Below are 22163 nucleotides of genomic sequence, written 5' to 3' on the forward strand. Positions count from 1 at the left end.
TCCACAAAGCCTCTCAATATAGTTAGTGCAAAAAAAGTTGTACTTTTTTTTGGTTAAGGAACCCCAGAATAAAATGATGAAATTCTGGGGAACCCCAACCTTCGTCCCTCCCCCCTCACACTCTCCCCTCATGCTTCCTCTCCCTCTCTTTCTTCCTCTCCCCCTCTTTCTTCTATGCACACACACACTCTCCCCGTCTCATTTACACACGCGCACACACACACTCTACCCCTCTCACTCACACGCACACCTGCTGGCGCAGAGCAAATATCCCTGCAGTCACAGTACACGCTCTTACCTGATCCTTCCTCTCCCTCCTGTCAGCCGGAAGTTCAACGCGATTTCCGGCGCCCACTGGAGCAGGGAGAGGAAGGATCGCAGTGACCAGGCGGCTTTTGCTGAGCTCGGGAGCCACTGGGTCACTGCTGCGTTCGGTGCCACCACCCCGCCGTGAGTTGTCTCAGCTCTCCCCCCGGGCGGCCGTGGGGAGAGCTGGGTTCCTGAGGGGTGCTCCTGGAACCCCGGTTGAAAATGACTGAGTCAGACCATTAAAAAAGGCATCACACACAACAGATGTATGGATACATTTTCTTCTAAGTATTCCACTAGGTGTCCTATGGCTTTGGTTAAAATAAGAAATTAATCACTGTTATTATATTGTGTCTGGTTTGCAAACGACTCCCAAGTGGACCGCAACCAAATTCTGGTTAACGAGTTAAAAAGTAGCTGCCCTTTAGTGGACTTCTGGCGTGGTATCCTCTCCAACCTATACTTCGCTTAACAATACAACAAACAAAAAAACTTTGTGGAAAGACACGAATCAAAAAGTGACACTCTGTGTGCTCACTTGTGAGTCCACACTCGTGGGTTCGTAAGGCCTCGTTCAGGGTGGCAGAGACAGGAGGTGGAGGGCGCGCGTCCGCGTGTACGCGCGTCAGTCTGCTGGGCGATGTGTGCACATCATCCCCAGCTGACCTTTGCAAGCGTTCAGGGGGCGGGTCTGCAGACCTGAGGTTAGGGATGGGTGTTGCACTGGTCAAATCATTTTCAAGAATGATTTGTTTGGCTGCCGAAGTACCAGTGACGCTGCTGCAGCTTGAAAAAACAACTTGAGTTGTTTATGCAAACTGTATCGAGCGTCAACTCCGTACTTAGGCACAGGGTAGCTGCTACCCTGACAACTGGTATTTACTTGAAATACTTTGTTTTGAACGTGCGTGCGCACACGTCGCGAAGCAGGCACCCTGAACGAGGCCTAAGACTAGCTGAACCTATCACACAAAGTGTTGTGTGTGGTGAGCCGTATAGGTAAGGGGCCTTATATCTTGGAAAAACCTCCAGTAAAGGAACGATAATGGCACCTGTGTATTTCCTTGTTATCAGTGTTGGGGTGTATGGACTTTGATCGCCCAATGATGTTCAAGAGACTGGAACAGGTGTAGAGAATTCGTGTGGGACCAGTGGAGACTGGCAGAGTTGGGCGTGTCCAGATCTCTTTGGGCGAGAGGTGCAGTATGTGTGTCTAGGTGCGAACTAGTACTTGCTGCTGCATTCATCTCGTGCTTACAATCCCTGCTCTACTGAGAAAACTGCGCTGCCGTCCGTTTCCATGGTGATCATACCCACGGCATCGTATCTAGGGAGCGAGATCTCACATTTATTTCTCTCCGGGGCACTGAGATAAATGCCGCTGCCCCATGTGCTGCTCATCGGCAGGGAAATAGGTGATTTCGGGATAGGCAAAGCAAAGAGCGAGAGGATCCCCATCTGTATACAGCACTGCACACCCCTGCATATCTGTATCCCAGTCTGTATACAGCAATGCTACACTCTGGTACATACACTCGCATATACTAATAATAATAGTTTGTTCTTGTATAGCGCTGCTAGTTTTACGTAGCACAGAGGCATTTTGCAGACACAGTCTCTGCTCCGTGGAGCTTACAATCTATGTTTTTGGTGCCTGAGGCACAGGGAGATAAAGTGACTTGCCCAAGGTCACAAGGAGTCGACACCGGGAATTGAACCAGGTTCTTTACTGACCCACTCCTCCACAATACACTCGCATATATACACTCACATTTCAGGGTTTGGGGAATAAATATGTGTTTTACCTGTGTACCCTCTTTGCTGCCAGAGAGACGCTGCAATTCATTGCAGAGCAATTTAATATATGGATACAGCAATATCAAGGGTAGTAAGGGGAAGTGTGTGTGTGTGTGTGTGTGTGTGTGTGTGTGTGTGTGTGTGTGTGTGTGTGTGTGTGTGTGTGTGTGTGTGTGTGTGTGTGTGTGTGTGTGTGTCCAGCACGCCTGGGTACTTGTAATAAAGGGGAGGAAATTATGGTCGGCTGGGCAGGTCTGCAGAGTGCCTGGGGAGTGATATTCTGCACACTCTGGAGCCTTACCAGACAAGCAGCGATCAGAGCATATTTCTTCTAATTTACTACGGCACTTGTAAATGTACAAACATATTCCGTGGCACGTTATAATGAATTAGGCGAGTGTTAGCTGAAGCGTGAAGGCGCCTCGTGGTATTATGTATCAGTACTTTTATATTTAGAACCCTTTTTTCTTTTAATCTCTTCACTTTTCTTTTTGAAGGATTAAGATCTCTTGTTCTAATGCCTGTAACTTTATTTTGTGTCAATGGTAACATTTAAATGTGCAAGCAAAAGGTGAGGAGATCCTGCTCAGAGGAGCTAGCAATCTAAAATCTAAAGAAATACATGAATTACCTCTCACCTCCTCCTAATACAGACATCAGGAACACATACCTCTTACCTCCTCCTAATACAGACATCAGGAACACATACCTCTTACCTCCTCCTAATACGGACATAAGGAACACATACCTCGCTCTTCCTTTTCCCATAGAGATACCAGGAACACATACCTCTTACCTCCTCCTAATACAGACATAAGGAACACATACCTCTCTCTTCCTTTTCCCATAGAGATACCAGGAACATCCCATGCACAAACACAAGACTTTTTCTCTAATACTATTATGATTCTAACTGCTGAGATTAAATGCATATTTTACAGTTTGTAAAGACAAACTACAAGTAACAGAATATTGAATATTTACACTTTTTTTTTTAGAAGAACAGCTGTTTTCACATTACACATTATATATGTAAGTATGTATGTCTTTATTTATATAGCGCCATTAATGTACATAGCGCTTCACAGTAGTAATACACGTGCCAATCATATAACAAGTAATACAAATAACAGGTCATGGGAATAAGTGCTTCAGACATAAATGTAACACTTAGGAAGAGGAGCCCCTGCTCAGAAGAGATTACAATCTAATTGGTAGGTAGGGAGAACGTACAGAGACAGTAGGAGGGCGTTCTGGTAAGTGCGTCTGCAGGGGGCCAAGCATTATGTATCGTGTTTAGTAATAGCCACAGAGCTACTCATATGCTTCATTAAGCAGGTGTGTTTTAAGGTGGGTCTTAAAGGTGGATAGAGAGGGTGCTAGTCGGGTATTGAGGGGAAGGGTGTTCCAGAGGTGTGGGGCAGTCAGTGAAAAAGGTTTAAGGCGGGAGAGGGCTTTAGATACAAAAGGCGTAGAGAGAAGACATCCTTGAGCAGAACGCAAGAGTCGGGATGGTGCATAGCGAGAAATTAGGGCTCAGATGTAAGGAGGGGCAGAAGAGTGTAACGCTTTAAAAGTGAGGAGAAGAATGGAGTGTGAGATGCGGGATTTGATGGGAAGCCAGGAGAGGGATTTCAGCAGGGGAGATGCTGAGACAGATTTAAGAAAGAGTAGAGTGATTCTGGCAGCAGCGTTTAGGATAGATTGTACGGGAGACAGGTGAGAGGCAGGAAGGCCTGACAGCAGGAGGTTACAGTAATCGAGAGAAGATAGAATGAGAGCCTAAGAGTCAAAGATTTAGCAGTCGAGTAACAGAGGAAAGGGCGTATCTTTGTAATATTGCGGAGGGAAAAGCGACAGGTTTTAGATACGTTTTGAATGAGAGGAATCAAGTGTAACCCCTAGGCAGCGTGCTTGGGCTACTGGGTACATGGAAAGAGGTAGTAGGGCCAGGTTTGGGAGGAAGTATGAGGAGCTCTGTTTTTGCCATGTTAAGTTTAAGTCGGCGGAGGGCCATCCAGGATGATATAGCAGAGAGACATTCAGAAACTTTAGTCTGTACAGCAGGTGTAAGGTCAGGGGTTGAAAAGTAAATTTGTGTGTCGTCAGCATAGAGGTGATATTTGAACCCAAGAGATGTGATTAGGTCACCTAGAGAAAGTGTGTACAGAGAAAAGAGAAGAGGTCCCAGGACAGAGCCCTGGGGTACCCCCACAGAGAGACTGATCGAGGAGGAGGTGTTAGCAGAAGAGACACTGAAAGTACGATTGGAGGTAGATGACGCCACATGGACAGGGAGAGTAGAGAAGATCTGGACAGTATGAGCCTCAAGGGAGGGAAAGCAAGAGAGGGAGGAGTAGGAAGGGTTCAGTAATGGCAGAGAGAGGAGAGGAGGAGCCCCACGCCTCCACCCATGCCAGGGCGCGGAGTGTGGGAGAAAGAAAGGCCACCATAGAAGAGGGCAGCTTCCAGAGCAGAGTCAGACTGAGTGAGCCAGGTCTCAGTTATAGCAAAGAAGAGCAGAGAGTGAGAGAGAAAAAAGTCATGCACAGAGAGGAACTTGTTAGAAAGGGAGCGAGCATTCCAAAGGGCACAGGAGAAAGGGAGATAGGAGGGAGGGTGGCAGGGGACGGGTATGAGGTTAGATGGATGAAAAGAGAATATACTTCAGCGCACGGAATCAATTGAATAGAGAACCCTATGTCGAAGCCCTTGACGGGAGAAACGCGTAGGGTTAATCATACAGAAACTTGCAACTTACAACCAGTTAAAGAAGTGGTGTATGTGAGAGAAAGAGGACACATCTATTCAACTCTTCTGTTGGTGCCAACACTCCTAACACTGTGGAAACCACAGGATCGACGGGGGAGGGCTGGAGTAAGAGATGTGAGGCAGAGGACGCAGACGTAAGACGCAAGTCGCAGAGACACCAAGCGAGCAGCGCCATTTGGAGGCGTACCACGTGATCGCTAAAGACACTTGCGGACGGAGAACCGCACTGGACGGCAGCAGAGGAGAAAGTGGAGTACCCAGTGGGTTGCAGTACCCCAAGGATGTGTGCAGCAACCACTCAACTAAGCCAGAGGCGACGAGGAACAAAGAGGAACTGCTTCTACCTGCAGTATCCCACAGATACTCAGTGCAGGTAACTGCTGTCTGCACCTGGTGAGTGGAGTCATAACATCTCTCCGCTGAGAGATCGAACACAATTGTGGAAAACTTTAAATGTGTGTGAAGAGCCAGAAATGCTCCAGGTGAAGGGATAATACCCGTATATAATTTACCTGTGCACGCACATCAATCCACTTTTTCCACTCTGTGAGAGCTGCAAACAGTGTGTGAGATATCTCCTCAAGAGATCTGTATTTCCATTGCCTTACTACCTCTTCCCTCTTACCCAGCCACATATATTACAAGCACGGAAAAGATTGACTATTCTTATCATCACCTACACCAACCTATTTTAATCTGAGCATTTTTTACAGCGTGCCCAAAAAGAAGAAACTTAGTATTACTACTTTTTTCTCAGTAACAAAATCGACTGTCATATACCATCAGCTGGACTTCATTGGTCTCATTGATATACACAGTAAAATACTTATATATTCTATTGAAGTAGGGTCATTTAGTTTAACCCTTTGGCCAAAGCGTTGTAAGCTTGCGAGCCACGTCAATGCAGACACCTGTTCGCAAGGCCTAACACTACCAGATAAAATACTAATATACCTCTATTAGGATTAAAATTCTCATTTACCTCTATTAGGATTAAAATTCTCATTTACCTCTATTAGGAGGGAGAAAGACCACAGTGGGTCTATATCCTGTTTCAGCTGTTGGAGGTTGGTGGCTCCTCCTTCCCAGGTTTTAAGCCCGCCCCTCCCCACTTCCCTAGTTTGCAAGTGCCTCATTCTGCTGGATATAGACCCACTGTGTTCTTTCTCCCTCCTAATAGTGGTAAATGAGAATTTTAATCCTAATAGAGGTATATTAGTATTTTATCTGGTAGTGTTAGGACTTGCGAACGGGTGTCTGCCTTGTCGTGGCTCGCAAGCTTACAACGCTTTGGCCAAAGGGTTAAACTAAATGACCCTACTTCAAGAGAATATATAAGTATTTTACTGTGTATTTCTGTCATGTTGGATGTAGCATTGGGCTTCTCTGTCGTCTGTTGTATACATATGCCACGCTCAATAGCACTCCATTTTGACATATATATATATATATATATATTGTAGGGGCTCAGGGGTTCCCAAAAAGAGCTTGCTGGGGTTCTGTGTTTTGTCTCATTGATATAACATGTTTATGTGATTTCTCCTTGGAGTCAGCTATTAGTGACCATCCGTGTTGGGCTCTGTTTTGCACCACCTAGGGGGTTCACAGAAAGGATCAAATAGCCCTTTCTGTTCCCCCAGGGAGGACGTACAAGCCTACCATAGAGGTCACTAACATTGCATACAATCTTAATGGTTATATATATATATATATATGCGTGCAAGTAAATATATGTACATCGGGGATACTTTGCAAAGTGGAAAGTGCCTGCTTTTTTTAGAAGCATATATGTATGTATGTATGTATGTCTTTATATACCTGGTTAAATGTTTTATTTTTAGTGTAAATGCTGAATATTGTGTTGGTGTAATTTGCACCCAGCTGGGACAATTTGTTTTTTAAGTATCAAGTTTTTGTTTTATTTTTATTAAAATTAATGTTATTTGTACCACACACATCTAGAGTGAGGTCTTATTTGGAACTCCTTGACCTCTGAGACATAGGGTTCTCTATTCAATTGATTCCGTGCGCTGAAGTATATTCTCTTTTCACCTATACTTTATACACATATGGGAATTGAAGACTCCCATCTAATATACATCAGCAGCAGTCGTCATTCCTTTTATATAGTGAAAACAAAAACCATTACTACCATTGTTGCAAGCTCATTTAGCGCCATCTTTGTTCCTTTCATGAGGTTAGATGGGTTGACAACAGAAGGAGTAGAGGTTGCATTTGGCAGGCGAGGACGAGCGCATGTAGAAATAAGGTAGGGACCAGAATTGGGAGAGATATCCCCAGAACCAAGGAGGCGAAGCATGGATAGAAAGAGGATGTGTGAGGATGATTTGCAGGGGTGTGATTTAGTGCAGGGGGTATAGCAATGTAGGGTCAGAGGGCGCAGGTAAGAAAGTAGTTCATGTGAACTGAAAAGTGGCGAAGAAAGGCGAGATGGAGATATATGAATAGAGTTGGAGACATGAGGCTGGTAGAAAGAAGTGCACAATTTGAAAAGAAGTGAGGCCATAGCAAATATAAATAGTAAAGGTGGCATCACAGCAATAGTAAACTGCAGAAATGTGCAGTCTGGGATAGATAAGTCTCCAATCCAGGGCCGGTAGGTATTGTCCACTTGTTCACTCCTTTTGAACTCCACTTTGCTTGCCACTTAAAATTGGCTCCTGTGTGTGGTTATACAGCTATAAAATGTCACCTGACTGAATTAAGATCAGCCCAGGCAACTTAATTAGCAGATGTGAGGGACATTAAAACAGATGATTCTTCTAAACAGGGTGTTGTCGAAGTAGATGTTAAATAAAGATCAATAGCAGATGGGCTTAATTTAAAAGGGGTTCCAATCAAACAAAACATACCAAGTAGATGTGAAATAAAAGCCATTATGTTATTCCAAAGCATCTATAAACAACACAGGATGTCCGATTTGATCATTACAACCCAGCACAAGTCACCATAATCAGACACAATATACATTGGTATCATTAATAAAAGGAGCCCTCTTTATTAGGCTCAGTATTATGCAGCAACATCCCATGGCCACTGAGCTGGAAGCGGCTTATCACAGGGAATCAGTGAGCAGAGAGAGACATTGGAATGGACAAGAGGGAGAAAAGCAGCATATACAACGACACCGCGCAGGACTTACATCAGGGGTGGGCAACTTCAGTCTTCAAGGGCCACCAACAGGTCAGGTTTTCAGGATATCCCTTTGACAGGTTTTCGGTATAAGTCTTTGACTGAGCCACTGAACTTGGGATGTCCTGAAAACCTGACCTGTTGGGGGGGAGCTGTAGGACTTGAGTTGAGCACCCCTGCGCTATACCAACTAGCAGGCACCCAGCGTGACAAATTCCTCACAGCTGTCATTAGGTGGATGCAAGGAAAATCTGCATAGCCTTAATCCTAATTAGGTGGATTTGGCATGGAGCCCTTGGCCGGCGCTAACTAAATTACCCACCTATATTACAGGGCGAATATTAAAGCGAGAGGAATCCCAGACAGAAACCAGACTATAAGCATCCGTGACTGTCTGGGCACTCGGCTTCTCTTGCAGGCAGCGGGGAGGATGAGCCTGGAAGCGTTCAGTGTGGGAAGATGGGGAGGTGAGACATGGATGAAGGCGTCTCTCAGGGATGCCCTGGTGAGCTTGACACGTTCCTGGGTAGTTTCCGAGCCCACGGGATTACAGAACTGGAAGAGCATGTGCAAGTATTGGCTGTTGCCGCAGAATGGATGACTGTGTGTTGTTCACCTTAAAAAGTCTTTAGTGAGCTGGCTCGGAACATGCTCAGCTTCCCTCCTGCTGAAGTGGGATCCAGGTGGACATGTAGTATGGCGGTCCCCAGGGTGGCATTGCTTTCATTCAGCTGGGCTAATGTGCTGCCTGAACGTCAGCACCACGGTAGCGCATCAGCGCAGAAAAGACCACACAAAACATGCCAGACTGGGGTCCCCATCACAGCTACGGGCATTGTTCGTTGCATAACTCAACCACTTAAAGATGCAGACCAAGAAATATCCTACATGTGAGGTTTTTTTTAAATAAATCAGTTCTGTATTATGAGAAAATACTTTTAGCATTTTTTTTAAAAACAACTCTGAATTACATGTTTAGTGTATTATAATGTAATAGCATTTTTTTGTTTCTATAGCAACCATTTACAAAGTCATAACCCCTTCCTCTTCTGAAATAGGCTCTGGCACACCCCTTTTTAAGCCCTGCCCTCTGTCTAGCAGTGCACCATTTGTATCTAGTGACTGCCTGGTCATATGATCTTCCCCACAGAACTTTGCATCTTTGGTCCTCTTCTGCTGCACTGACAGCCATTTAGAGAACCCCCGAGTCGAATCTTCGCCGATCGATTACAGGAGAACGGATCGATCAGTAACTTGGCTAATTACTTATCATTGTGTGAATTGTATTGGTGCACATATTAAAGGGGGAGGGGGGGACTGCTGCTTTAAGTGGACAGAGAAAGCTCCAGACCACGCATGGAAATACTCTTCACAAGTCTCTAAACAACGTACCGTCTTCAGAAAACTCCTGTATTCCCACTGGGTTTGTCTATCCATACTACACATTATATAAGTTATGGTGGGTCAAAAAGTGACAAAAACACTCCACCGTACAGTGGACAGGAAATAAAAGTATCATTTGGTAGCACATTCACATGTCAGACAGGTCGGCAAACCTGCTTTTCCCCATTATCTCTTAGCATGCAATGCTTCAACTGCAGCCAGGCATTCTGGGAAATTATATGCAAATGAATACAGTATCACCTTTTACATAATGTCAATTGAAACCCATATAAGCATAAGCCTGATGTATTACACAGCTTTTTGGCATGTCCTGGGTTAAAGAAGTGCAGAGCCAGTAAACCCACTCACAGACAGCTTTTTCGACCTTTTGAGTCTCTTCAGTGTGAGGTTGGTTATACTGTTTTTCCATACTGGTATCTTGGATGAGCCGTTTAAGCCTGGAAAAGTGCCACACATCAATGCAGACAGACGCGTCTCTTCTGAACTTTGCAACGTCCTTCACTTGTCGGCTTTTAATTTCTGAACAGACCAAGCCAGCCCAGGTTCTTAAACTGGGATAGAGGGATAGAATGTTTAAAACCCCAAGCTGGCTAATGTGAGTCATTTTTAATGTCTAACATAAAAGGAACAGGAGCATCTTACACCAGGTGGGCTTTCCCACTGTAGCTAATGCTGAAGGATCATGAGAAGCAGGGAAATGCCAGTCTTTGGATGTAACATTATCATGTCAGATTCAGGCTGTTCAGAGATGAAAAGAGTGGCGCTCCGATGGTCTTTGCTTAATAAAAAGTGGGTTTATTGAGCAGTGATCGACGCTTCGATCCGCTTGCGAAACCAAAAGGTGCTTTAACCCAGGAGTGGTCAACTCCAGTCCTCAAGGGACCACCAACAGGTCAGTTTTTAAGGATATTCCTGCTTCAGCACAGATGGCTCAAAGACTGCCCCACCTGTGCTGAAGCAGCAATATCCTGAAAAGCTGACCTGTTGGTGGCCCTTGAGGACTGGAGTTGGCCACCCCCGCTTTAACCTCTTTTTATATTATAGTCCAAACAAACACCAACGTTACGGCGGCTATGGGACCTTCATCGAGGCTGTGTTCATTGTTTTATTCATTTAAGGTATGTAAACTTGCATTTATTTTTCTTTTATGGAGAGACTATTTCTTTTCTTTTCATATTATATATATATATATATATATATATATATATATATATATATATATATATATATATATATATATATAAACACACACACGTGTATGTTTGTGTATATATATTTATATATATATATACTAGCTGAAAGACCCGGCGTTGCCCGGGATGTAATTTTGGGGGGGGTGTACGACAGGGTTAGGCTTCCCCCCCCCCTTGACAGCTAGGTGGGTGACTGAGTTGACTGAGTGTGTGGGTGACTGTGTGGGTGGGTGGGTGACACTTGACTGAGTGGGTGGGTGGGTTGGTGACTAAGTGGGTGACTTTGGGTCGGTGACTGGGTGGGTGACTTTGGGTCGGTAGGTGGGTGACTTTGGGTCGGTGGGTGGGTGACTTTGGGTCGGTGGGTGGGTCACTTTGGGTCGGTGGGTGGGTGACTTTGGGTCGGTTTGACTTTGGGTCGGTGGGTGGGTGACTTTGGGTCGGTGGGTGACTTTGGGTCGGTGGTTGGGTGGGTGAGTTAGGTCGGGGGGTGGATGACTTTTGGTCGGTGGGTGACTTTTTGACTTTGGGTCGGTGGGTGGGTGACTTTGGGTCGGTGGGTGGGTCAGTGACTTGGGTCGGTGGGTAGGTGGGGTCAGTGAGTGGGTAGGTGGGGTCGGTGAGTGGGTGGGGTCGGTGAGTGGGTGGGTGGGGTCAGTGACTGGGTGTGTGGTTTTGGGTGAGACTGAATGGGTGGGTGAGTGTGAGACTGAATGGGTGGGTGAGTGTGAGACTGAATGGGTGGGTGAGTGTGAGACTGAATGGGTGGGTGAGTGGGAAACTGAATGGGTGGGTGAGTGGGAAACTGAATGGGTGGGTGAGTGGGAAACTGAATGGGTGGGTGAGTGGGAAACTGAATGGGTGGGTGAGTGGGAAACTGAATGGGTGGGTGAGTGGGAAACTGAATGGGTGGGTGAGTGGGAAACTGAATGGGTGGGTGAGTGGGAAACTGAATGGGTGGGTGAGTGGGAAACTGAATGGGTGGGTGAGTGGGAGACTGAATGGGTGGGTGAGTGGGAGACTGAATGGGTGGGTGAGTGGGAAACTGAATGGGTGGGTGAGTGGGAAACTGAATGGGTGGGTGAGTGGGAGACTGAATGGGTGGGTGAGTGGGAGACTGAATGGGTGGGTGAGTGGGAGACTGACTGGGTGGGAGACTGACTGGGTGGGAGACTGACTGGGTGGGAGACTGACTGGGTGGGAGACTGACTGGGTGGGTGAGTGTGAAACTGACTGGGTGGGTGAGTGTGAGACTGACTGGGTGGGTGAGTGTGAGACTGACTGGGTGGGTGAGTGTGAGACTGACTGGGTGGGTGAGTGTGAGACTGACTGGGTGGGTGAGTGTGAGACTGACTGGGTGGGTGAGTGTGAGACTGAATGGGTGGGTGAGTGTGAGACTGAATGGGTGGGTGAGTGTGAGACTGACTGGGTGGGTGAGTGGGTGAGTGACTGGGTGGGTGAATGGGTGACTGACTGGGTGGGTGAGTGGGTGAGTGGGTGACTGACTGGGTGGGTGAGTGGGTGACTGAGTGGGTGACTGACTGGGTGGGTGAGTGGGTGACTGACTGGGTGGGTGGGTGACTGACTGGGTGACTGACTGACTGAGTGGGTGACTGACTGACTGACTGGGTGAGTGGGTGACTGACTGGGTGGGTGAGTGGGTGACTGACTGGGTGGGTGAGTGGGTGACGGACTGACTGAATGGGTGGGTGACTGGGTGACTGACTGAATGGGTGACTGAATGGGTGGGTGACTGAGTCGGTGACTGACTGAGTGGGTGGGTGACTGAGTTGACTGAGTGGGTGGGTGACTGGGTGGGTGGGTGGGTGACTGGGTGAAAGTGACTGGGTGGGTGTGTGGGTGACTGGGTGGGTGACTGGGTGGGTGGGTGACTGGGTGACTTGACTGGGTGGGTGACTCTGACTTGACTGAGTGGGTGGGTGACTGAGTGGGTGGGTGACTAAGTGAGTTTTTGGGTGACAAAGTGAGTGGGTGGGTGGGTGACTGAGTGGGTGGGTGACTGGGTGGGTGACTGGGTGGGTGTGTGGGTGACTGGGTGGGTGACAGTGCGTGGGTGGGAGACGGTGGGTGACTTACCTTGACCCCGTGGCATCTGGCTGGGGCAGGAGGTGAGTTCGGGAAGCTGGGGGGGGGGCAAGAGTGGCAGGAGACCCGCGCCGCGCTACCCCTCCGTCCTGGAGCCGGCGCACGTGATGGTGAGTCTCGCGCCGCGCTTCCCCTCCGTCCGGGAGCCGACGCACGTGAGGGGGAGTCCCGCGCCGCGCTTCCCCTCTCCGGTAGCGGCGCACATGAGGGGGAGTCCCGCGCCGCGCTTCCCCTCCGTCCGGGAGCCGGCGCACGTGAGGGGGAGTCCCGCGCCGCGCTTCCCCTCTCCGGTAGCGGCGCACATGAGGGGGAGTCCCGCGCCGCGCTTCCCCTCCGTCCGGGAGCCGGCGCACATGAGGGGGAGTCCCGCGCCGCGCTTCCCCTCTCCGGTAGCGGCGCACGTGAGGGGGAGAGCAGGAGGCCCGGCCCGCGCTTCCCCTCTCCGGTAGCGGCGCACGTGAGGCGGAGAGCAAAAGGCCCGCGCCGCGCTTCCCCTCTCCGGTAGCGGCGCACGTGAGGGGGAGAGCAGGAGGCCCGGCCCGCGCTTCCCCTCTCCGGTAGCGGCGCACGTGAGGGGGAGAGCAAAAGGCCCGCGCCGCGCTTCCCCTCTCCGGTAGCGGCGCACGTGAGGGGGAGAGCAGGAGGCCCGGGCCGCGCCGCGAGGGGGGAGGAGCCTGGAGTTTGCTGCTGAGCAGGAGGGCCGCGGCGCACGGTGAGGGTGATGGTGCGGCTGGGGATGTTGCGGAGCGTGGGGATTTGGGTGAGGTGGGGGGAGAGAGTGAGGGGCACCGGGAGAGGAGGGGGGGGGGTGTGGAAGGTGAGCTGCGGTCCAACTGAAGGGGGAGAGTGAGGGTGTGTGTGTGTGTGTGTGTGTGTGAGGGGTGTGTGTGTGTGTGTGTGTGTGTGTGTGTGTGTGTGTGTGTGTGTGTGTGTGTGTGTGTGTGTGTGAGAGTGTGAGGGGGTGGGGGTGTGTGTGTGTGTGTGTGTGTTTTTGCCCGTCACTCTGCCTCAGGCTGAGAGGTGCGGGGGCGGGCAGGCCAAGGGACCAATGAGATTGCCGCTAGGGACGCAGACATACAGTGCTTTCAGAAATATATAGTAGATGTAGAGGTATCTGTACCGTGTTAGCCGAGCTTTAATAATCAAAAATAAATACATGATACCGTTCTGCGGCTAACAAAATGCTTATATTTGTGCGAGCTTTCGAGAAACACTGATCTCTTCTTCCGGCGATGTTACATTGAATAAAGCAAGCAATGGTTTTACTTAGAAACAATGCATTTTGGAATGTAATCTGTGGCTGAAACCTATCCCTCCCCCGTGTATGTGATTTATGACTTGAGGTGTTAAATAGTCCATGAATGTTAGTGATGAAAGTGTGTAAAAGTGTGTGTGTATATATGTAAATAAAAATGTATAAAGAGCCCACAATGTATGCACCACTTTACAAAAGGTGTGTGTGGAGTGGGAGTGTATATAAATGGTGTGGGTAGGTGTGGAAATGTAAGAGTGTTGCATTACTATTAGTGTGTGTAGATACTAATGTGGTCCCTATTGGTATATAGGGATGGAATTACATAGTGTATTAGTAGGTGTAAGAGACAGCTGTGTGTGCATGCATATTGCACAGTATGTATAGACATGGCCATTTGCACTCATGGGAAGAGAGTTCTCGTGTCAGTAGTGACTCATGAAACTGCGGTCTCGGTTTAGGCCACCGCTAAGTGTCCCGAACAGTTGCATTAATTTGTATTCATGCAACGTCTCTCTTTCGGTGTTCTAAGATTACCTTTGAGTATGGGTATGGCCACCTTCAGATCGTTCATCTTATGGCCATAGTTAGTCTCTTGTTCCGCTAGGGATGCTGTGGTGATGCAGATTCATTCTCTTGTTTAGCACCTGTCCCGTCTCACCTATGTAGTAGCAGCCCCCTGGGCATTTCATGCACATGATGGCCTAAACCGACACTGCAGTTTCATGGGTCACTACTGACGAGACAACTCTCTTCCCATGAGTTCCCATTTTTATATACATACATACATACACACATACACCCACTCTTACATCTCTAACATTCAGGGACTATTTAACACCTCAAGTCATAAATCGCATACTACACAGGGGGGGGATAGGTTTCAGTCACAGATAACATTCCAAGATGCACGGTTTTAAAGTAAAACCCTTGCTTGCTTTATTCAATGTAACATCGCCGGAAGAAGAGATCAGTGTACCTTGAAAGCTCGCACAAATAAAAGCATTTCGTTAGCCACAGAATGGTATTGTCTACTCATTTTTGATTATTTATATATAACTGTATTTGTAACCATGTATTATTTGTCTTAACTCTATGCCCAGACATACTTGAAAATGAGAGGTAACTCTCAATGTATTACTTCCTGGTAAAACATTTTATAAATAAATATACATATAAAAAACCAACAGATAACCGGTTTGTCTGTCTTTGCCTCTCTGCCCTTCATGTGAATCTCCTGAGTAATCCGGTGCGGCTTCCTATTGGACCACGTGACAGGGGATTTAAATACACGGAAGTACCAGCGCTACCTTTTCTGGCATCCCACCCAGTAACCAGGGTTTCACCAGAGATGAAATGATGTGGTTTAGGCCTGTGGAACCCTTGCATCTCATCCATATTAAAAAAAAAAAAAGAGGGCACTTCTTCAATTTATTTTCTGAATAGTTTATATACAAGTAATTTCATGCTTTCTACTGCGATTCATGCTTTTCTCTTTAATACTATAGCGATCAGATGATGTTTGCTTGGAAATTCATGGTAATTTGACCTGTTAAAATAGATGGGTTTTTTTCTCTTTTCTTTAGACATGAGATTATCCTTTCATGGTTTATAATGAGAATTTAATATGTACATTTATATTGATTAAATAGCCAAACCTTGGAATGACTGGTACTATGGAGACATCTAGTAGATGGTCAATGGGAAGAAATTCTTATGAGCCAAAATATGGTACGAAATGTCTGTTGTAGACTGAAAACAGAGTCACAATAACACGAGGGGTTGTTTCAATGTTATATTTGGGAATTAATCGTCAGAATCGACAATATCACCGGATAGAACCCAAACAGAGGATTAATGTTCTCCATTCTACGGCTGAATAATTTCTAGAGGCTATAGCCATGCCCATTCCTTATTGAGGGTACACAGCACCACCTACAGACCACAGTTGAGGACACGAATGCTGCGTCCTGGCGTGCGGTTTCATACCTGCTTTCTGGTAAAGGAATGGCTTTTAATGGGTGGTATTTAACTAGGGGAGTTCCATAAGCGGTTGACATCAGGCTTCATTCACAGCACCCAAACTGGTCAAGTCCAGAATATTTAGAATAAACTAGTGGAGACTTTGTTTCATGGGGCACAGCTCAGAGGTCTGGCTTTAAAATCAGTTCGTGTTTTCAAACTCCCATCCAGTTTCAAACCCGGAGTAGCTTAATTGAAGTGGGAATCGAGAGGTATTTGAAATATATCAATCAAAGTTCACCCCTCTTAATGCATTTCCATTCTTACTCTGAAACGTTCTACCTACTAAGGGGGGTCTTTATTCATGTCGGTAAGATTATTCTAATCTAGACCTTCATTTATAGTTGATATAGGATTTCACCAATCACATCTGTATCTTATATATTTCTCTTCATACCAATCACATGACTAGCATTGTAAAATAATGTCTGCACTGGTAATGAGTTAATTTTAGCAGGTATATCTAATAACTCACATGCCTGCAACACCCCATCACAGCACTGGGCATGGCCCTGGCAATTTCACTGCTTTTAGAAACGACCCCCTTAAGTAACCTTTAATAAGCCGTTGGTATGTTATTCCTCAGGAAATACAGTAGTTGTTCTTTTCCCATTTTAACCATACATTTCAAAACTACTCACTATTTCTTCATGTATGAAACCAGCACAAAATGATAAGGATGGTTTTACATGCTACATTTGTTTCACTTTAAAGCTGCAGTTAAAGCAATATCCTACATTTTTTTTTATATAAATCCGTTCGGTACAATGAGAAAATACTTTTAGCATTAAAAAAAAAAATGAAGACATTTTAATGTATTATTATGAAACAAGCTTTTTTTGTTCCTTTAGCAACCATTTAAGTCACATCCCCTTCCTCTTCTGAAACAGGCTCTGGCACAAGCCTTTTTAAGCCCTGCCCTCTCTAGCAGTGCACCAAGTGTATCTAGTGACTGCCTGGTCACATGATCATCCCCACTGCACTGACAGACATTTAATGAACCTCGAGTCAAATCTTCTCCAAGCGATCACAGGCAAATGGATCGATCGGCAACTTAGCTAATTATTTTGTGTGGATTGTATTAATGCACATATTGAATGGGGGAAGGAAAAAAATATACTACTGCTTTAATGGGAATCCCATTTAAATTTCTGGGGCTTGAAGATTAATGTCAGGAACTAAATGAAACCTGCTGTATTTGTGAGGAAAAATACAGCATGGACATACTATAGGGACAAGCAATACAGAGCATGTCTCCTCCAGTACATTCATGGCCTGAAGGGACAAACGGTTGACAAACCCTGGCACTGCAGTCCACTTATCTGCAAGCTAGTGGATCACTCCTTAATCGTTTTTGTCTTTTTTGGGTTAAGGAACCTTGTAATTATATTGTGAAATATTTGAGGAACCCTCTCTAATAGCGTGTGAGATCAGATGCAGTGTAAGGAATCCAAACCCTCTCTAATAGCGCGTCTGCGATCGGATGCAGTGTAAGGAACCCCAACCGTCTGTAATAGCGCGTCTGAGATCAGATGCATTGTAAGGAACCTCACAGGGTTTATTTATTTATAAAAAATTTTTTACCAGGAAGTAATACATTGAGTTACCTCATTTTCAAGTATGTCCTGAGAAGTTATGACAAATAATACATGGTTACAAATACAGTGAACAGGGTTGTCCATGAAATGTCTGTGAATTGACCGTCTAACCTCTGTTCTTTTAATGTAACCATGTATTGTTAGAACACTGTGCCCAGGACATACTTGAAAACGAGAGGTAACTCAATCTATTACTTCCTGATAAAACATTTTAATAAATAAAATCAAAACTAACAGCGCGTCTGAGATCAGACGCATTGTAAATTCTTCTGTATTTGGTACAATTTTGAAATTACCTAAAAATTGCAGGGAACCCTTTAGGCTTCCTAGGAACCCGTTGAAAAACACTGGTTCACAAATATTAGTCAATATTAGTTCTTAAGGCTATTCATTCCAGATTTCCTCTTACAACATAGTTGTGTGTGTCAGGTTCATAATAAAACCTGTTTTAGGACCCCATCCCATCTTCAGGTGGACAATCCTAACATACAAGATGCTTACAGGAGAAAAGCTATTCCCAAGTGTATAGAGCACACTAGCAAAATACATTAAGAAAGAAATGACATTTAGTTTATGGCAATTTGTTTGCCAAATGGGTTGAAGAAATTCTGCACTAACCAGATCACTCAAAACATACCACAGCCTGTGTTTCATCCAGTCTCGTTTATTTACAAAAACCGTAACACCACTTTTGAGGTAGCATTGCCTGTCCTTAAACTGTTACATACAAAACGTTTCCGACGCTGCTTTGAATTACTTTTCGCTGTAGTATGTTCATTTACAATGACAGGTATTTTAAACAAGGACTGCTGGTCAAAAAGTACAACTGCATGAACATCATGTGTTAATCGAGTTTTCAGGGTCACACAGAGACAGCAAGTAAGACCTAAGGCCCACTCATGGAATTGTATGAAACAATCTAAAAAGCTTAGTCCCCCCTGTATTTCCTCAAGGGAAATCCAGCACTGTGTTTACAGACAGTTCTACAGCTTTCCGAAACAATCATGGTGTATTTCCAACACAGACAGCAGCATACAGTTGAGGTATGTTGAAAGAGCAGGTACAATTAAACAAAAATGTGCAGAGTGGGTTGGGTTACTGGTGAAGTAAAAAGCATTTTGTATGTGTGTGATGACATCCCTAGAAATGCATTCACAGCATCTTGCCAATTCATTTGCAATAAAATATTGGTGCACAAAATGAAAAAGGCAAATACTTTTGGTGCAATCATTAGATTTAACCAGGTTATAATTGAGTTTTATACTGGAGGTATGGGTAATACTGGTATTTAACCATAAACATGTATGACACTTCGATGAAGAAAAGCGGTTGAAAAAGGGGAACACGCCTGCATTTGGAGTAAAAATCGCAGACCGTTCCTAACCAGTGTAAAGAAATGGTACTAGATACATTTGTAGCTCACATTAAGTGGATTTTTATTATATCCATATTACTACAAATATTTTTTTGTTAAGTATCTTTAAATGGCCGTTAATGTCTTACTTGTTGACCCTGTGAGCATTGGGCTGTTTCTTTGCGGACATTCACACATTTGTTGTGCAAGCAGAGAACTTGCGACTACAGGGTTATTAAACTAAAATCCCACACAATATGGAATGGGGTCGATTGTTGCTGTCGAAGGTACTGGAGCCAACATCACAAGTATATTCAGCAACAGAGGGTCTTGCAAAGGACTGATTCATTTTCACGGTTGTCTTGCATTAGTGAAATGCCCTCACCAAGTAACAGTTTATTGAAAGCTTTTATTGTAATCAAAATGACAAACAGGCCTGTCTGTACACACAGTCATTGTGGATGGGTTGGCCGTACTTTCGAATTTAGAGCAGCGCTTGTTCCTATTTACCAGGCAATTAACTTAAAAAAAGGCTAAAAAAAGTGAAGATTTTCACAGTACAGTACATTCCAGCCAATCGGAGGAAACACAAAATGCCCAGGATGAAGTAGAAAAACCAAAAAATTTTTTTGAATGAAACCCAAAATCCTTTGCGACATGGTCACACAACACGCATAGTTCTGTACAAAAATGTTCACTTTATAAAGCTCTGATGTAAAAATCAAATAATCAGCAATATATTAAGTGCAGCACTGTCTCCTCGTTATTTACACAACTTCAATCTGTTTACATTATATGAAAAAAAAAAATAAAAAAAAAATAATAATACAGGTGACTCGGGAATAGGCTGGCCGCTGGCTTCTGCTCACATGGACACGGGTGGCTTGGCTTTGGGCTCCTCCTTCTCTGTCTCTTTGTCTTTGCTCTTCTTGGATTTCTTCTTTTTGTGTTTGTGTTTCTGGCTCTTATCAGTCTCTGACTCGTTTCCGGTGTGCTTCTTATGCTTCTTGTGTTTCTTGTGCTTCTTGTGTTTTTTCTTCTCCTTTTTCTTCTTCTTCTTCTTGCTGTCCTGGCTTCCGGCCGAACTAGCGCTGCTGCTGCGGCTGTGTGAGAGGCTCTCGGCAGGGCTGCGGCTGGCACTTGGGCTGCTCTGGCCGGTGGCGGGTAGGCTGGGGTCTCCTGGTGCTGAACTTTCTAGGGGTTTATCCTCTTTACTTTTAATTTCATGAATGTCCTGTGCTGCGTGGTCTTCCTGCTTTATGGATGCCTCGCTATCACTCTCATTGTAATCTGGTATGAAAGAAGCTTCATCCGTCTCTCTCGTCAAGTCAGTGGAGAGGCGGGAGGATCGGTTCTGGGGGACCTTTGTCTTGCTGGTGTCCTTGTCGCTTGCTTCCTTGTCAGTCTTTGTCTCAGGTGATGTGCGTTTGGAGCGGGATGACTTGTTCTCGCTAGCCTCCTCTGCGCTCTTTGATTTAGATGTGTGCTTCTCTCTTCCCCTCCCACTGCTTTTGTCAGGTGGCTTTTGACCATTCGAAGGACGTTTGGTGTCAGGCCCTGCCTTCTGTTCACTGTGAAGCCTGCGCTCCCGTGCTGGGCTGTAGCTACTGCGCTTGGAATCCCCTGTGCCTTTTCTGGATGTTTCAACCTGTGTATCCTTAGGTCTGGATTTTTGTGAACTTGAAGCTGAATCCCTACTCCTGAGCGGGGAGTCCTTCCTCCTTTCATCTCGCCTTTTTGAACTGCTGTGATCCCGGCTGTCATGCTCTGGTCTCTTGTCCCTATCCCGGCTGTCATGCTCTGACTTCTTTTCCTTGCTGTCGTGCTCTGGCTTCTTGTCCCGGTCCTTGCCATCGTGCTCTGGCTTCTTGTCCCGGTCCTTGCCTTCGTGCTCTGGCTTCTTGTCCCGGTCCTTGCCGTCGTGCTCTGGCTTTCTGTCCCGGTCCTTGCCGTCTTGCTCTGGCTTCTTGTCCCGGTCCTTGCCATCGTGCTCTGGCTTTCTGTCCCGGTCCTTGCCGTCTTGCTCTGGCTTCTTGTCCCGGTCCTTGCCGTCGTGCTCTGGCTTCTTGTCCCGGTCCTTGCCGTCATGCTCTGGCTTCTTGTCCCGGTCCTTGCCATCGTGCTCTGGCTTTCTGTCCCGGTCCTTGCCGTCGTGCTCTGGCTTCTTGTCCCGGTCCTTGCTGTCGTGCTCTGGCTTCTTGTCCCGGTCCTTGCCGTCATGCTCTGGCTTCTTGTCCCGGTCCTTGGCGTCGTGGTCTGGCTTCTTGTCCCGGTCCTTGCCGTCTTGCTCTGGCTTCTTGTCCCGGTCCTTGCCTTCATGCTCTGGCTTCTTGTCCCGGTCCTTGCCTTCATGCTCTGGCTTCTTGTCCCGGTCCTTGCCTTCATGCTCTGGGTTCTTGCCGTCGTGCTCTGGCTTCTTGTCTCGGTCCTTGCCGTCGTGCTCCGGCTTCTTGTCTCGGTCCTTGCTGTCGTGCTCTGGCTTCTTGTCTCGGTCCTTGCCGTCATGCTCTGGCTTTTTGTCGCAGTCCTTGCTGTCATGGTTGGGGGTAAAGTCTTTGCTAGAGTTGCCTCGTCCCAGATCCTGCTTATCAGGTGGCCTCTCTTTGGAGGACTGTTGGCCAGTGCGGTCAGAGTTGCTGTCAGTCTGGGAATTTCCTTTCCTTTTTTCAGAACCATCCTTCTCAGCAGCAGGGCTCTCTTTTTCCTTTGCTCTGCTCTTGGTATCGGAAGTTATGGATTCCTTTGACATTTTGGCATCTTGTGGTGTGCCCTCATTTCCCTGTTCCCAGGGCGGTTTTGGCTTCTCTGTGGACCCAGCCTCTTTGTCGCTGAGCGTTGCAGCAGGTAACGGCTTTCCACTGACATTAGTCACCACGCTCATTGGCTTCCCGGCACTAGAGGCGCCCTGTGAGTCCTTTGTATCTTCTTCTTCAGACTCAAAATCATCTTTATCCCACTTGGACTGGGGAACTTGGATCATTATTATAACGTCCTCTGCTGGGGTAGTGTTGTCATTATTGTACTCCTCCATCGTCTTAATAACAGTTCTCTTGGTGTCCAGTTTCTCTTCTCCCTTTCGGACAGGGCTTCCTCCGGTCGAACTTGTGCTACAGGATAATAGGGGAGGGAGGGAAAGAACAATATTTGAGAAATGACAATCAATGCTAGATCACTGCAATGCAAAACATGACATTCTAAGCCTG

At 46.3% G+C, this 22163-nt stretch overlaps 1 protein-coding gene across 4 annotated transcripts in view; it reads right to left on the reverse strand.

The window, feature by feature from the left end:
* Nucleotides 1–18254: 18254 nt before the first annotated feature.
* The window catches only part of RBBP6 (RB binding protein 6, ubiquitin ligase), a 30249-nt gene continuing 26340 nt past the window's right edge, over nt 18255–22163 (reverse strand). For all 4 annotated transcript variants that reach the window (XM_075565668.1, XM_075565670.1, XM_075565669.1 and 1 more), the window contains one exon: nt 18255–22067. In XM_075565668.1, coding sequence (XP_075421783.1) covers nt 19826–22067 — 2242 coding nt within the window. In that variant the 3' untranslated portion in view covers nt 18255–19825. The remainder of the gene's footprint in view (nt 22068–22163) is intronic.

This window comes from Ascaphus truei, chromosome 11, assembly GCF_040206685.1.
Source record: "Ascaphus truei isolate aAscTru1 chromosome 11, aAscTru1.hap1, whole genome shotgun sequence".
Classification (NCBI taxonomy): domain Eukaryota; kingdom Metazoa; phylum Chordata; class Amphibia; order Anura; family Ascaphidae; genus Ascaphus; species Ascaphus truei.